The 17952-nt window shown below is 41.0% G+C and overlaps 1 protein-coding gene across 2 annotated transcripts in view; it reads right to left on the reverse strand.

Annotated features, from left to right (window-relative positions):
* KDM5A (lysine demethylase 5A) overlaps positions 1–14504 on the reverse strand; it is a 77056-nt gene extending 62552 nt beyond the window's left edge. The window contains exons 1-5 of one of the 2 annotated variants that reach the window (XM_008164215.4): positions 14071–14504; positions 10959–11036; positions 8647–8769; positions 6032–6202; positions 5415–5549 (exon numbers count right to left, since the gene is read on the reverse strand). In XM_008164215.4, the coding sequence (XP_008162437.1) occupies positions 5415–5549; positions 6032–6202; positions 8647–8769; positions 10959–11036; positions 14071–14235 (672 nt within the window). In that variant the 5' untranslated portion in view covers positions 14236–14504. The remainder of the gene's footprint in view (positions 1–5414; positions 5550–6031; positions 6203–8646; positions 8770–10958; positions 11037–14070) is intronic. The other variant, XM_008164214.4, reaches the window with a different exon arrangement.
* Positions 14505–17952: the final 3448 nt, after the last annotated feature.

A 17952-nucleotide genomic window follows, 5' to 3' on the forward strand; every position in this document is an offset into this window, starting at 1 on the left:
TATATTAACTTGTAACTTTCCATTCTGAATATCAGTTATTTTCTATTCATGTTCAAATATCTGTAGATCATCTGCGTTATGCCTCTGTTCCCACTAGTAATGGTAATGCGTTATAATTTAAAGGGAGACTATAAACCTGAATTTTTAAAAATTGACTTTAAAATCCAGTTTGATACAGCACTCTAAGTAATACGTCCTGGGGGTTTTTTTAATTCCTTATGTTTTAAAGGGTTTTTCTGTTCACCTCTTTATTTTTATAGAAATCTTTCTAGCAAGTGAAAAACTGATTGACATTGGACAATGGCGTAACTGATCTTGATGTCCATGAGAATATACAAAGCACATAAACCAAAAGATAGCAATCAAATATTTTAGTATACAGGTACACCATTCAGACAAATGTGATTTTTCAAGTTGGCGTCCCTTTAATTTTATGGGAACACTGTTTTCCCACTACTCCATATGATTAATGAAAACAGATAAAATGGGATTTATGAGAGATCCCAGTGGTATCAGATTACCTCCTTCCCCCAAACAACACAATGTTCTCATTAAATCTTCACTCTTTATTTACAGATTTTCAGGCAATTTTTAGTCCATTTGCTTGTCGTAATCCCAATCCTTACTTTCATTTGAAAAATTAATTTGAATATCATTCTTTACTAAAATCCAGAAATTACATCAAGTTCTCTTCTCATATTGCTTTTTGATAAAATTATAAAATTAAATCAAGCTTATCTGCCTAGTTTCTTTTTTTTTTTTTTTTTAATATAAACGATGTTTCTCAATTCTTATTCCTTCTAATTCCATTATACTTCTAAGTGAACACAATTTTAAAAGGTAATGATGAGTTCATCTATAACCACTAATTCTTCTCATCAGGTAAAGGGAACACCACATATATCAAAAGTACAAGTTATGTGACCAGAAGGAAGCATACTTTAAAAAAAAAAAATCTAATAAATGCCTATAGAACAAATAGCACTTGTTTACAAACAGACAAATCTATGAATATCAAAAACTCTCAAGATGATTAAAACCCACACTTCATTTAGTGACGCTTAAGATTGCATCAAGACACTTCCAAACTCAAAATTGTGAAAGCATGGAATTAAAGGGATAGGACAGGAAAAGTCTCATGCCACTTTTACAGCGGAACGCACTCCAACTTTCCAACAGATACCGAAAAGCCATATATATATATCTATCTATCTCAACTTCAAACTTGCACTCTAGCCAAAAAAAAAAAAAAAAAAAAAAAACCAACAACCTCAGACACACTTCTATCAACAGTCACACAATACAAGTTTGTAATGATGTTATTCTGCCTTAACGTTGTGATTTAATAAGTGCACAATGTTATTATTCCTAACTAGGGTTTGAGACTGAGCATGCAATGAAGTAGACTTGTCATCACCATCTTTTTCCTATACTATTTTAACAGATTTCTCTATTTACTCCATCATCCGACAATTGCTAAACTGAAAAATCAAGTATTTTTTCTTTCATATCAGAAAACACTAACAGGATCCAATTATGGGTTTAAGTACTTCATCCTTTCAAGGGACACCATCAACTTGAAAAGTCACTTCTATGAGATACACCTCTACCCTTATATAACGCTGTCCTCAGGAGCCAAAAAATCTTACCGCATTATAGGTGAAAATGCGTAATATCAAACTTGCTTTGATCTGCCGGAGTGCGCAGCCCCGCCCCTCCCCCCGGAGCACTGCTTTACCACGTTATATCCGAATTCGTGTTATATCGGGTCACATTATATCAGGATGGAGGTGTATTTTTAAACTTCTATTATTACAAGTAGCACCTAAGATTATTATAATTGATAACGTAACTTTTTTTTATTACTTTGTGCATTTCCCAGCACTTTTTATATAGTACGTTAAATTGTTTTTTTGAACAGTTTCCACTGCAATTATCTCCCACGCTAACACAGAAATGTTTTCAAAATATTAAAGTGTGATTGTCAAACCACAAAAATTGGTACAGGAACTCGGGGCAAAAGTGTTGCCTGCAACTTAACTCTTCTAAAAACTTCTCTAGATTTGAAGCTGTTCGTGTCACTTTAATAGTATCACCTTTTAAAAGATTAGAGCAACATTGGCTTTTCTTTCCTTCCAGTTCAATGATTTTTTTTAGAAATAAATTATCAGCGGTTCAGTGAGCTCATTAATCAAATCCCTTAACAGCCCAGAATGCATCCTTATGGCTTATTTGTCTTTACTCTATTATTTCCAGTATTCCCAATCTGCTTTTTGTTTTTAAACAGGATTTCCCTTAAAACTTTGTTAAATTAAGTAGTAAAAGAAAAATGCATCTAAGCCATTTTTCGTTATTAATATCACTCCTCATCTAATAAGTGACCTGCTTTCCAACATTTGTAAAGCCATCCTTATTTTCTAGTGTTAATCTTTTTTACTTCTCTTCCTTTCCTTGCACGCCTTTACTAAATTATTGCTTGCCTTCCCCACCATTCCCATTTACAAGAGTTTTATTTTGGGATAATGGGAAAAAGAATAGGACTGGTTAAAATAGATCTTTGAGAAGTCTTTGCAAAACCAATCTTCCTCTACTTGTTCCTTCAGTTATTTTTCCAGAGGGTTTTAGCCAGTTTTGGTTTAATTATAGTATCTAAAGATTCCCAGCCTTCTTTTACAATGGAGAATTTTAAAATATCCTTCTCTCACATCTCTATTAAATTTCTTAAAATCTGAAATCTAGTACCTTTGTTTCACAAATGCAGCAGTACCATACTTAATTCAAGTAACTTGCAGTCGCTAGTTCCAAACTGTTGCTATTCTCATTCTTAGCTAATTGATCTGTAAGTAATAGGTCCACAATGCTTTCTCTGCTTTTTAGAATGTAATATTGCCTCTCACTTAGAAACTCTTCTCAGATAAAGAGATCATCAGTTAACCATAACTGTTACCTGCAGTTGGATTACTGGCAACATACTCTACTCTACATAGGTCATCTTCATCTGATGCAGAATACAGGAGCATGTTTATCTGATGCAGGGGTTGGCAACCTTTCAGAAGTGGTGTGCCGAGTCTTCATTTATTCACTCTAATTTAAGGTTTTGTGCGCTGGTAATACATTTTAATGTTTTTAGAACTTCTCTTTCTATAAGTCTATAATATATAACTAAATTATTGTATGTAAAGTAAATAAGGTTTTTAAAATGTTTAAGAAGCTGCATTTAAAATTAAATTAAAATGCAGAGCCCCCCGGACCGGTGGCCAAGACCCCTGCAGTGTGAGTGCCACTGAAAATCAGCTCGCGTGCCACCTTTGGCACACGTGCCATAGGTTGCCTGCCCCTGATCTGATGGATATTCACATCTGAGGCATATTAAACATGAGGGTTCTGGAGGCTCCCCAGCTGGTTTAGATACAAATCAAAGTGTTCACTTTAATCTACAAAGGGCTAGGTGGTTTGGATTCCTGCCTACAGTAGAGACTGCTTCTCCCCATAAGCACCTGCCCTACAACTAAAACCTGGAACATTTTGCAAACAGTCCGTAGATTTGCAGTCATGCTATCTGCAGGTGGCAGCAGGGCGTTCTCAACAGGAGAATAAGGGACAGGTCTCTGCTTTGAATTCAGTTCCCCAGTTAGTCCAACAAGTTTATTAGACCTTCTGAATGCATCATAAAAATATTTGGGCTTTTCCTAATTAAGTGAAGTGAGTGAGCTGAGTTTCTCATAGGTTGGAGAATTCACTTCTTTCATTTCTTTTATTAAGTGCTAAAATAATTGAAAGCATGCTTAGATTTTATAAATCATTTTTGTATAAGTCAACAATAAAGAGCTTTGCAGACTATATGTGTAAAGATAACTCACCCACCAATGAAATGCAGCAGCTGTTCTGTGCCAGGAACACTACGAACAGTTTTTAGAAGGGAGAGTGAGGAATACCATTGTTTTACTGAAACTACTGAAAGCAGTCTTGTAAAAAGAGCGATGAGATCTTAATGATGTAGTGTCTCTTTTATACCTCATCTGAAAAAGACACAATAGCATAGTGCCCCCTAGACAATGGCTCAATACCAACTCAGAAGAGTTCCACATACTTAGTGAGGAGCAGCAGTTTCTGTAACATGCTGGATTTTTCTTGGGTAGGTATCTCCCATCCATGTACTGATCACACCCAAGACAACACAGTTTGAGAGATGTCACATGATCACAGCCTAGGACTATTGCTGTGATGTTTTTGAATATGGTTACATTATACAAATAAATGTAGTAAGTCTGCCAGAAAGCGAGGAGATCAGATAAAAGACAACCCTGTCTAAATGAACCATAACCTAAGAGAAACAAAACACACTATTTACTAAAGCAGAGGGATACTCAGCAAAAGCGAGGAGAAACCCGATGGCATGAGATGTGCACTTTAGAAAAAGACAGACATATTTTTGATAGCATTAGATATGGAAAAGAAATTTCATTGTGCTTAAAATATGTCCAGAATGGCATGGCGCAAATAGTAAAAAAGATTAAATTAAAACCCAGCTTTCAGCCACGTCCCACTGACTGGCCAGCAAGAAGCCACTAGAACGTGCCACGTGGACCCATCCAAAAATTTTCAGAGATTCTCTTTTCACAATGAGCATGTAATTTTATAAGAAACAGAGATGGCCTGCTTAAACAAGACTGCAGGGAAAGAAACAAAGAGTAGGAAAATCAGGCCAAGACTGCAAGGTCTTTTTTGATGTACTGACATGTGAAGTGATGCTGTTTCAGTTTGAAGGGAAAGTTACTGGCCGTCTTTGTGGAATTTCAATATTGCCTAGTAAAATATTAGATGTTGCTGTAGCAATAATAGCCTTAACCCACACAAAAGAGACTGCTTATTTTCAGGAGAAAAGCTGTGGAACTGGAACAGATTTCCCAGCCATCACTCTGCATTTTCCCTCCCAGCTGCAAGCTCTTCACAAAAAACTGTCCGTCAATCTTGTGATAATTGGTCCCATTTCCACAGTTTCCAACTGACTGCAAAGCCTTAGCTGCACACATGCTTACATCTGTTTAGCTAAAGGTGTGTCTAAAATCAAAATTTAGTTAAATGGATGCAAGCCCCATGTCGAACCACTTTTATATCAATTTACACCTAGCTTATCCGTTTCGCTTGCATTGGTGCATTCACTGATGCAAACCAACACAATATAAGCCAGTTGAAAATATGAAAATAGTTTAACTATATCTGTATAGATCTGTATGAGCTATAGATCAGGCCTAAGAGATACATGTCTCTGGAGTTTAACAAAAGGACTGCTTCCTCGTGGCACGTTTGAGTGGGCTCCCATGGCCAGACAAAGGCTGTTGCACTCTCAGTGCTGTTGCACTGGTGCAAAAAATAAATGCACTCTGTCTATAGTGGCCAAGTAATGTGGGTACCTGGGATTTGATGCGTCTGGTTCTCTTCAGCACAACGTTCATTCTTGTGCCCTGCTTTGGGGAAGCCTGGGCATCAGAGCCGAGGTCCTCTGCCTCCACTTTTTCCTTAAGGTCCAAGTTTGGCTTTTGGATGCCCTAAAGGATCAGAGCACAGAAGGACACTGGGTTGATTGATCAGGGGATCAGACTCTCTATGGTCTGTGAATCATCCTGTTTGTTGAGGAATAGGGCTACCAGTGAAGTCATACTGCAGTACACATGCCATTTGGACAAGACAGAAATCACTGCATGCAGTCTGAAATAAGAAGATTGAATCTTGACAGCTGTCTAACAAAGGGTAATAAAGACACCTTCCCAAACAGGTACATCACTCTTTGCCCTGTTTCCCATTCCCGACAAAACTGATCTCACACCTATAAAAGAAACCTAAAAGTACAATCACTACTCCAAATCACAATGCAACTTCTAATTCTATTCTTCCAAATGTGAAGAGGTGCTGCTTTGATGAAAGTAGTTGCTGTTTTCAGGAGCACAGAACCACATGTGACAGTTTAGTATATAGCAATAAACGGACGCAGTTTGAATCTTTCTATCATGAAAGGGAACAAGTCTCTCACCATAAGGCTAACCCCAGACTGGAAGAGTTCATAGGGGTACAGTATCCGTTCATAGTGAGACTTCAGCAGTGATCCAGTGCCTTTTCCTGGCAGGTAGCCTAGCCGACTAGCTACTTTGGACCATTTCTTCTCTTTAGTGACCACCTCAAAGCCTCCTTTGCTGGCAACAATCTGAAACAAAACACATTTATTTATTTTTTAAACTTTTTTTAGGAAGATTTCGTTCCTTTAACCATTGTGTATGAACCATACATGACTATACAGACCAAACCTTCAAAAGGTTCTGTGAAACTCAGAGACCCATAATTATGATATGGGGATTTTTCCTGCCAGGGCAGTACTTTAACGAACGCAACTCTGTCTCTGTCACCTGATGCATTTATTAGAGCTCCGCTGCACAGAAACGAATAAAAAGTGTGTCTCTTTCTGCGTGGCAGAGTATAAACAAGCAGCACTTCTCAGACAGGTTGGAAAGAATACAAACCCACTGTCAGAACAAAATAAAAAGTCACTCATCAGATGTGCAGTCTGATGAAAAACGCAAGAGTCTGGCAGAAGCAGAGTCAATTCTAACAGACTCAATACAGAAGGAAGTGTTGAAGCTCAGGACTCCAGAATTACAAAATTCTCAGAGAACCCTGGATGAAACAAACTACTGTCAAAAGTGGAGACACTGACTTCACCTTCCAACTAGATCAATACTGCTGCAGCAACACTATTTCAATAGCCATTGAGTCTATCAGTTCACATACAAAGTCCTCTTTGGCTACATATGACTAATTTATTTAACCTGAAAAACAGTCCATTTGTCTCCAAATGAAGGTCATAGTGGCACAAGGAATGCTTCTTCTGAACACTGACCACATTTCTACCCTCTCCCCCCCTTTTAAGGGTCACTGAGAAACAGTTTAAAACCAAAATAGACCAATCCTGGTTTCATTTAAATTTTGTAAAGATTCTAAACATTTCTACACATCTTAAGTTTGGTGGTAAACTTTTTCCCTCCTCAAAGAGCCCAAGTTATATGCCTAACACTGCAGGGACTGATGGAAATGCAGACACCAAAGCATTATTAATGCAGTGGAACTAAAAAGTGAAAACCTTATCAATTTAGCTTCTAAACTGAGTAAGTACAAAAGTGTAACAGCCTAAGTGAAAAGTAATTTAGCTTTTAAATAATCAGTTTTTATAATCGTTTAACACAAGTAAAAATTAAAATCACACTTTCCTCTATTTCCTTTGTTTTTTTCACATTACAAAGTATTCTCCAGTTCAGTTTTTAAAAATAATTAGAGAATCCATTTTGTAAAGCTATGATTACACCTTAGCTTAGAATAACCAAGCTTTATGGAGTGCCCATAATGAGTTAATGCAGCTGTGACTCACTCTATAAGATGAGCAACACAGTGAAAGCAACCAAAATTTATACCCACTCATTCTGAACAATAATGGCCAATTACCTAGACACTAACAAAATAAAAACAATCTTTGCAATCATAGGACAGTGAGTTTCCACTAAACAAAGCAAGTAATTTGTGCCATCAACTAGTTAGACAACTAAAGTTTTAACTCATACAGAACTGAGGTCCCTGCTCTAACTCATGCCAGTGTCCCAAATATCATTCCCACTGGCATTATGCAAATACTATTGTAACATTTCCTAACAAACCATGGCAGACATGGAAATAAACCTTCAATGCTTTCCAAAGACAGCTAAGCAAAGTTAAACATACACATTGCCCATAAGGCTGTCTATGAAAAACAAATTCTTCTAAAGCATAATCTTCTAAAGCAATGTACCCTACCCAAGGGTGCCAGAACGAGGAATGCAGCAGCACCCACAGCTTGAAGTAGTTTCCATCATATACAGGGTTTACAAGTTTTATTCAATGGCTTTCAGCACCCTCACTCTACAAATTGTTCAACGCCACTTACCCTACTGCACACCCTACAAATTTCCACTCACCTGAGACAAGTACATTTTGATGAGTAAGTGGAAACTGGATCTTTGATCTAGCAGTGCTAGTACCACCACACATTCGTAGGCCTAATCTACACTAAAAAAGGTTTGTTGCTACAGCTATATAGGCAAAACCTTTCTTGTGTAGATGCAGTTTATATTGGCAAAATACTGCTTTTAACAGCTAAATTGGAAAAAGGCACTCTTATTCCAACTTATACCAACATAGCTGTTCTAGGCTCTCCTTCCGATTCAGGGCTGGCACCTATTATGCTGGCACACATTGCCCCTGATGAAATAATTATTCCAGAGTAGCTATTTTGGTAAATTTCCAAGTATAGACATGCCCTTAATCTTGCAAAGAGCTCTACACTCCTACAGCTCTGCCCTACAATGTGTAGAGAGCAACTAAGAGAAGAACTGGCCAATAAAGCTACTGGTTAATTTTGCAGGACTTTCACATTGAGCCACCAACACAAATGTAATTGTTATCTGTACTTGTAATTGTCGCCATTTCCTTATGATCATTCTGGTTACAAATATTTTAAGTATCACCTTGTTTTCACAGTATATCCAGCACACAATCTGCAAAAAAACTGCTACCATCACCCCAGGTAGTCCCCTGCTTCCCCAAATCCCGAAGAATCTTACTCACCTTGCTCAGAGAATACAGATCCAAGATTTTTCTCTCCACCACAGGAATTTTTAAAGTGGAACCTTGAAGTTCCCAAAATTTTGCTAACTGATCCAAGAAGTCCAGTTTCACTCTGGTCATTGCCTATAATCACAACAAGAATACAGATTGGTCTGACCCTAGTCAGACATGAAAGAAATGCCTAGAATCTAGACAGAAAGGACTCAAAGGACAACAGTATTTACATGTTCATAATACAACTATGAATGTGACAATTTACTATTCATTTGCCCTGTAAAACAACTGGAGGCAGAAATGTCAATAATGGAGCAAATCTTCATAAACTTTTGTTTTAAACTTTGCACTCTTGTTGGTATCTTAGGAGACAATTTCCTACCCAGAACAATTTTTCTTTTTAAAGCCAAGATGTAAACTCGTGAAAAAACAAACAAACATTCTAGGCAGGAATGTAAGATCATCTATTAAAGTACTTGTTAATATTTAAAAAAAAATTGAGGAACAGCAGACCTACTACATGCCTTGGGCTGTGCCAGAAGGTCCCCTGGAGCGTTTCTGGAGCACTCCGTGTCCTTTGTTGCACAAGGAGACTCACTCACAAGCCAAGAGACAAATGAGGCTTGATTCACAAAAGAACTTAAGCAAGGTGATGCTCAACACCACCTTGCCTAACTTTTAGGTGTCTAGAAAATCACTGGGATTCACAAAGCCTGGGTTAGGTACTCAGACTTCCCATACAACAAAGAAGTACATAAGAATGCCATCCTGGGTCAGACCAGTGGTCCACTTACCCCAGTACCATCTTCCAATAATGGCCAACGCCAGATGCTTCAAAGGGAATGAACAGAACAGGGCAATTATCAAGTGATCCATCCCCTGTCAAGCAGTCCCAGCATATGGCAGTGAGAGTTTTAAATATGGAGGGAGATAGGCACGTCAGAACAGGATTCACAAAAGCGAACACTCTGAGTGGCTCCTTGTCCAAGTTAGCCAACGGGAGATGTGTCCTCAGCCCTGCCACTCTTCAGGAGTTCAGCACCTCCAGTTACAGGGAGGCACCCCAATTTGTTTGGGATTCTCAGCTGCAAACCCTCTTTTGGCAGTAGGCACCTACATTGCTTTTTGGTTGGTTGGTACTTTTTTTGCAAGAAGCGGGGGGGGGAGGGGAAAAGGGGGGCTTGAAAGAGGAGGGCGGGAGGGAGTCAGGACCTCCCTTAACTTTTAGCCCAGATACTGAGGGAGCCCCACATCAGAATATCCTGTAGGCCAGTGGTTAGGGCACATATCTGAGAGGTGGCCAATCCCTGTTCAAATCCCTTCTCCCACTCAAGTGGTGGGAGGACTTGAACTGGGGGTATCCCACATCCCAAGTGAGTACCCTATCCATCAGGCTCAAAATTATGAGGGAGGTCCTCTTCTACCTTGATATGGCCCTGCAAGCATGTTAGGCAGAGGAATGCCTATCTTCCCCCGATTCATGTATCACTCTGGGGCTTAGGCATCCAGACGCCTAGAGTGAGGCTGCAGTGCACATACAAAGAGGCAAAAACATAGGCATCTAGGGAACATTTACTGCAAAAACATAGGCACCAAACCAGTTTATGAACCTATAAGGTTTGGCGGTAGCTGAGCAGGGATTTTGTGAATGCCAGTGGGGCCTGACTCTGGAACTCAGGCGACTAGAGTGGCAATAAGGCCCCTATGTCCTTTTGTGAACCTAGCTCATGATGGTTTGGTATCTGAATAGGACAGGGATTTAAAAACTAGTGTGGGGAAAGGAGAGATACCTTTGGAAAAATCTGGACAGAAAGGGACTTGTACTAATTTTTTTAAAGACTTCTGTTAATTTTTAGTCCTAAAAATTAACCTGGCTAGACCTATAAAAGGAACTATTAGTGGTGGTGTTTTTGTTGTTTGTTTCTAAAGATTTAAGAGGTATTATCAAAGTGGTTAAATATTAGGCAATTTGGGGATTAAGAACAGCAGTAAATACCTTATGAAAAAACAGTGGGGAGTTCTGAACACTAGCTACTCTTACTACACAACATAGTCCTTAGCATTCATTTTAGACGTTTCCAGCTGAGGATAAAACACTTCTTGTGGTTATTTTGAATAATAAAATAAAAACCAGACTTCTCAAAGTCTTTGAGAGTTACTTTATCCAAACTCTGCTAGTGCCAATTGTAAGCACTCATGTGGTCTGTGGGATATTAAAGTCTACCAATCCAGAAACCAGTCAAGATGCAAAACTCAAGCAAGGAGACCTATTGCTTTGTGTGTGAATACAGAATTATGTCAATGGTGCAAAAGCTCACCTCCAGTTCATTCAAGCGCTGGACTCGTGGGGTAAAACGAAAACTTTGTACTTCACATGCAAATGGAGGCTGCCAGTCCTAAACAGAGAGAGACAAACAGATTTTACTGCTTCAAAGATATAAGGACTGTGCCATAACTTCTCCCACAAATGCAAAAAAGTCTCCTGAGAATTTCAAAACAATGCAAATCAGCAGCTGATCACAGAAAGAGCAAATCAAGGATTTTTTAGTATTCTAATCTGTCTGAGAATTTTCCATTTTAGAAAAGCACAACAACTTCATAATTAATGAGCTTCTCCCAATATTTGAGTTAGGAGTAAGGAAAAGTTATTGAGTTGCCTCAATACGGAACCCACGAAAGTAGAAATATAAACTATATCATAGCTTAAATATTTAGATTGATATTACCTTAGACCAGTGGTTTCCAAACTTTAACAGCGCGTGAACCCCTTTCACTAAAATGTCAAGTCTCACGAACCCCCTCCTAAAAATGAATATTTCCAGATATTCTTCTTCTTTACCCAAGTGTAAATTATAAAAGCAGTGATCTTGGAAATATAAAATTTGTTTTTATGACATGCTTATTACACACTACTTATTATTTATCATTACAGTATTTTTATTACATTATGAAAACGGCAACACTCTTCCAAGATCTCACTTTTGTAGCTTGTATCACTTTGAATAAGCCTGTTATAAGACAAGGATCCTATGTTTCATCAAGGAGTATCAAATGTGAAACAGCATGAAGGTATTTAAGAAGCCAACTCAAAGAGTTCCTCCTACACAAACATTCAGGTCTTGAGCAGTTCAGGCAAACAACACACATTACAACAAAAGCTTAAACTTGTTCTTCAAAACAATTTTAAAAACACTATTAGCTGCCTATTTAATTTTAAAAACAGCAAAAAATATCCACCTCCCTTTCCAATTCTTATAAGGAGTCTTGAAGTTTAAATCTCCTCAGTGTGATAGATATGCTTGCTTTGATCTTCTTAGCTCTTGGAAGTCCAGGGGCTCCGGGCTGCTGGCCCCATGCTGCCTGGGGTTCCTAGAGACAGCTCTATCCACCATTACGGATTTTTTCCCCCCCAAGAAACCCCTGTAACATTTCGTGAACCCCCAGGGGCTCACAAACCCCAGTTTGGGAACCACTGCCTTAGACTGAGTTAGAACATAAGGGAGGCTTTCAAGGACAGAACCATATGGTAGGGCTACCACTTTGTAGGACTTTTAAAAAAGGTCTGTAAACCCTGGATATTTTAAAGTCTAACTAATAAAAGCAACTAACTTCAAATAAACTACAGCGCTTGAGGCAGGGATGTTGGCACATATGGACATGAAGGGAGCTAGACACGTAATAAAGATGAGAATTTTAACCCTCATAAATGGGATCTTAGAGCATCACAGGCCAAAAAAGTCAAACAGGCAGAAAAAAAAAAAATCAATACAGCCCAACTTTGTTACTCAAATTTGGTGTTAACTTCCAAGGAAACAAAATATGTTTTCTAGTACTTTAAGAAACATTTAAGAAATTATACAGCATATCTACAATAAAATGAGAATAAGATATTCCAGCTGACAAACTAAAAATTGTTCATTATTTGTAGTACAGTAGCACTTAAAGGCCCTGATCAGGGCTATAAAATATGTGCAACTTCAAATAACAGAGAGGAATAATGAATAAGTAAGATTAGTGTAAAGTGTTTCATCTAATCATTACTGCAGATTTTAAACCGAACCTAACTGTTCAACTTGAAGATCACTGCAATGGAACCTGCTAATCAATCATACAAAGCCAAAACCAAGAGTTCAGCTACCAAAAAAAAATAAATAAATAAAAAAATCACAGGCTGTTTTACTGGACAGAATCTTGAATGGTTTCTTCAGATCTCCTGGATTCCATAATCAAGCCAAAGGATTCTGCTTAGTTTAGAAAGGGTAACTCCTTGGAAGTCTAGCTTTCACCATGTCACAAAGCCAACTAAGCAGATTCGAGCAAATCAGAGAGAACAGAAGGAAAAAACCCGAGGAACACAAAATGTAAGCAATAGCTTCTGCCACTATTACCTTCACCGCTACACCAGCTCTGTGGGTTCTCCTCTCCTTCCTCCCTCAACCATTTTAATCTTTTTATTTTTGCTACTCTATTTTAAAGTTGATTTATTCTTTCTGCACCTAGGAATTGTGTTGTAATGTGAAATTGTTCCAAGTGCATTCTACTGAGAAGCGGCTGCATTTACCAGAAGCCTCTGCAGAGCAAGTGGTCATAAAATAATGCTGCAGACATAATCTGGCTACTCTGACCTAGTTTTTAGGCTTTTATTTTAAACTACAATTCACAAATACCAATTTTCCTGTTTGAAAACAGATCACTGACAGTTCTCATGATAATTACAGAAATATGTTTACACACAGTAGTATGTTAGAATGGAAAAACCTTCTTCCCCCTAAAGAATAAACTATAGTTTTCATGTGAGCCACCTTCACAAGTTTAAGAGCCAAACAAATTATGTTTTGAAGAGTAACAGATCAATGAAGTATCAGACATCAGCAGTGAGTACAATTATTCACCAGTATTAATGCGTCCACGGGCTTATCACAACCCTGTTTCTGAGGCTCAAAAAAACCATAGAAACTGCGTGTCCCTGACACAGACACCATGGTTTACTGATCTGTTACCCGAAAGGCAACACAAGCGGAAGGGCTTTAAATCCCAGCCATGTTTTTTTCCGGGGGGGAGGGGGGGAAACAGTTTCCCATCATTATCAGGCATATTACTTCAACTGCATTTTACATCGCACACAGCGGCGAAAGGCTCTCCCAAGTATCACCTGCGGGGTTGTCAGGCACCCAAAGGCCAGCTTCGCCCCGGCCGCAGTGTAAATGCCGGAGTGTCCGTGGCTGCTCCCGGCCTCACGAAGCCGGAGAACCGGGAGCCGCCTCCAGAGGCTGAGCAAAGCCCCGCGGCGACGGGGAAGTGCTCTCGGGGCCTATCACACCCACTGGGGGAGATCATAGGAAACGGGACCCCTGGGCGCCCGGCTCCCCCCTGAGTCACCTCAAGCCCCTTCTGCTCGTGGGCGTGACCAGTCCCCCCTCCGCACGGTACCTTGGGGGGCCGGATCTTGCAGATGCCGGTTTTCTCGGCCAGGCCGCGGATCCGGCCGATGAAGCCGAGCGGGTCGCTGAACTCCTCCCAGCTGGGCTCGAACACGGGGCACTCGGGCGGGGGCACGAACTCCGCCGCGTAGCGCGACCCGCCGCCCCCCGACATGGCGGCGCGGGGGGGGGGGCGGTGGGCACCGGCTCCGCAGGAACAGCCGGGGACGGGGCTACGGGCTCCTTCTCCTCCGCCACCGGGGACGGGTCACAGCCAGGGCCGGCCGGGCCGGGGGCTGAGGCGCATCCTACGGGCCCCGGCTGCAGCCGGGCAGGAAGCTGGGCAGGGGGCCGGTCTCGCTGGCCAGACCGGGTCTCAGGTGCCCGCCGCGGCGGCTCCTCCCGTTTGTTTTTGTTTCCCCTTCGGGTTTTTTTTTCCCCTCCTCCTCTCTGACTCTGGCTCGGCCGGAAGTTACGTGTACCGAGAAAATCCCTCCGCCGGAAGCGAAGGACACGGTACCCCTCCGCCTCCAACCCGGAAAAGAGTCCCTGACCCCAGCAGGACGCTCGGAACCTTACACCTCACACCCTTTCCGGGGCGCAGAGATACGGACAAATCCGCTCTAGAGTCTGCTCCCTGCCCTTGAGACCGGCCACGGCGGCAGCCGCATCCACTTCCGGCGCGGAGGAATGTGTGAAGAGGCTGGAAGGGTTCACTTCCGGTGGCGACATTCCATTTCCCCCTTTGTCTGGACGAATGCAAGGGAGCGAATGACCTCTCCCCTCCCCCATAGAGCCCCTCCCCTCTAGTACCGCGCGCAGCCCCGCCCCAAATTCGACCCAACCCTCCCACCCGACCAGATCCCCTTCTCCTCGCTCCCGGCAGAGTGTGACTGGTAGGGCTGAGAGGGGGCCAGCGTCATCCAGGCTGGTTGAAAACAGAGTTGCCTCCAGGGTTGCCAACGCTCCAGGATTGTCCTGGAGTTTCCAGGAATTAAAGAATACTTATTAATTAAAGAGTATATCATGTGATGGAATCTTCAGGAAAACGTCCAACCAAAATTGGCAACTGTAGTTGTCTCCTGCCCCCGAGAGTAATTTCTCTGCTCAGATTTTTACCTCCTCTTGCTCCTTGGGATTATCCCATAATGATTATACTGATCCAAAATGGGGCCTGAAGTCTCAGTGGTGTTCTATGCATCCGAAGAAGTGGGCTGTAGTCCACGAAAGCTTATGCTCTAATAAATTTGTTAGTCTCTAAGGTACCACAAGTACTCCTGTTCTTCTTTTAGTGGTGTTCTAGGCACCCTTTAGTTTTGCAAGGTGGGGAGTGAGGTCCACTTGGTGCTGCTTGACTCTAGAGTGTCTTATACTGTGCCTCTTACCAAAGGTATCCAAGTAGCTCCCACTCATACTTCATTCTTAGCTATAAATTAAAGAGTATTCGCTAGGGGGAGGGGAGTCATGAATGCTGGATTCTAGTTCCAGTTTAGCCCAGGGTGACAGGGAGCTAGTAGCAGGTCACCCTCCCTGTAGCTCAGTGTACCCAGCTATAAAATGGGTATAAACCAATTCAACAAAAAAAGTAAAGTTGCAAAGGTAGCTAGTAGTCAAAGAAAAACAAAAGTTAGAAACCTTTATAAACAGCAAGATGTAATTAACAGACTAACTGGAAACAAGCAACTGACCATTCAGCACCACCATCAGCAGCGGCATCTCCCACTGAAGACAATAGGAGCTACATCTGCCTGCACCAAGCTGCAATTTGGCCGTATAAGTGTAATCTGAACAAGCTTAAATTCCTAGAAGAACTTTTTCATTTCATAACCTTTTAGTGACTTTAGTTACCTAAGTTTGTAGATACTTAAGAAAAACAAAAGGCAACAATTACTTCTCTCTCTCTACTGATTTCTCATATGCTTTCAAAAAGTACATTAAGCACATGCAGCTATTAAATTAGGCAGTAAAACATCAACAACTGCATATATGTCATTATCCAACAATCCTATTGTAGTGGTTGTATATATAAATGGGTGTCATTCCCAGGTGCCCATTCGTGGCCTGGGGTGGTGTTGCAGAGCCACTGCCTCAGTTTCCCTCTGTGGTCCCCAGAAATAATTTACTCGTAGCAAGAAGTATTTAGGGTAATATGCCCATTATCCCAGGGTCTAATGTATTAAGAAGAACATAGGAATGGCCATACTGGGTCAGTATCCTGTCTTCTGGCCGTGGCTAATGCCAGGTGCCCCAGAGGGAATGAACAGAACAGATAATCATCAAGGGATCCATTCCTGTTGCTAATTCCCAGTTTCCAGCAAAAAGCACCATCCACTTCTCTAAAGAGCCGCTTTTCGCCCCTGTCAAAGTCCAGGATTTCACAGCCCTCCCTCAAGGGACTGTGTCCTTTAAGTCCTGGCCTCCCTAGCTTCCAACTCGTCCCCTTAAGTTCAGGGGCTTTCACAGCCTCCCCCTCTTCCTGGTGCTGGGTGTTTTGCTTTCAACCCTAGCCTTCCCTTCTGCAGTTCTCCTTCAGGCTGGGCACTAAGGCTGAGCTTTTTCCTTAGCAACTAGCTTCAATGGCTCTTTCCCTGACTGGGCTTGGACGCTCTTTTTTGAGTCACCTGCATCCCCAATCACCTGACCACTCCTTGACCCTTCCCAGGTTACCCCAAACACCTGTGCCAATTGGAAGAAAGAGAAGCCTTGTCTTGCCCACTCTACAAGACTCCTGGTCCAAAGACTGTTAAAGGAACGGTAATCTGGACTTTTTTCCTATACCTTCCCTCTCTCAGAAAGTGACTTCCCCAGAACCAACTTCCTCTCTCCAGATGATGACTTCAAGGCCTCCCTGGACACATGGAACAGGATAACTATCTCCTCTGGCCTTAAAAGGCCAGTATTCTATTACAGTATGTCAGTTATTTAAATAATAAAATATCCCTTAAATTAGAAGTTCTATACTGCACACAGCAGAAGAAATTTTTCAGTAGTTTATAATTTTTTTTTAATTTAGTCCATATTTCCATTAAAAATGTCAGGAAACTAGTCTTCAGCAGTGAGTAACCACAGAGAAAGTTTCAGTTTTTAAAGTTCAGGTATTCGAGTTTGCCATGCACAGACAAGCCTTACGTTATTTTTAAAGCTGAAAACGTAAATGTGTGCAACTCAGAAAATTCAAAAACTGGTGAAGAGATTATTATCAACTAACACTAACTCTGCAGTCCTCGCAAGTGACAAAAACTGATCTGAAACTCTGTGCATCTCTTTAAAATATGTATAAACACACCTGTTTCTAATTTTCACTCTATCCCCAAATACTACACCAGCAACAGTATGCCTAGGCCTTTATAACAACTAGTATTCCTTCTCTTCTCTACATATTCTTAATCTATTTTCCTGTTTTATACTTCCTGCGCCTCTTCTAAGATATTCGCTAGGTTGTAAGGGTGCTTATAGGCTATTAAGTGCATATGTACACTACAGCTTATGTTGGCGTGACTTATGTTGCTCAGGGGTGTGAATAAACCACCCCCCTCAGCTACATAAGTTACACCGACATAAGCATTGGTGTGGGCAGCGCTTCGCTCACGTGGCCTGGAGTAGTTAAGCCAATGGGGAGCTCTCTCCTGTTGTCTTAGAGCGGCTACATTAGAGAGCTATCTGCAGCATAGCTGCATTGGTGCAGCAGCACCGCTGTAAACTCTCTAGTGTAACCATAGCCTCACTCTTTTCTGTCTGGAATTCAGGACATCAGCCATCAGGTGCCACTGCCTACCCAACCCAGGCCACCAGTCCCAAGTACATGCATCCATATTAAGGAACTTGTGTTTTATATATTCAAAGTGCTGTACAAATATTTACTAAATGTCACAGCAGTACTGCGAGATAAGGA

This window comes from Chrysemys picta, chromosome 1 (genome assembly GCF_011386835.1).
Source record: "Chrysemys picta bellii isolate R12L10 chromosome 1, ASM1138683v2, whole genome shotgun sequence".
In the NCBI taxonomy this organism is placed as follows: Eukaryota; Metazoa; Chordata; order Testudines; family Emydidae; genus Chrysemys; species Chrysemys picta.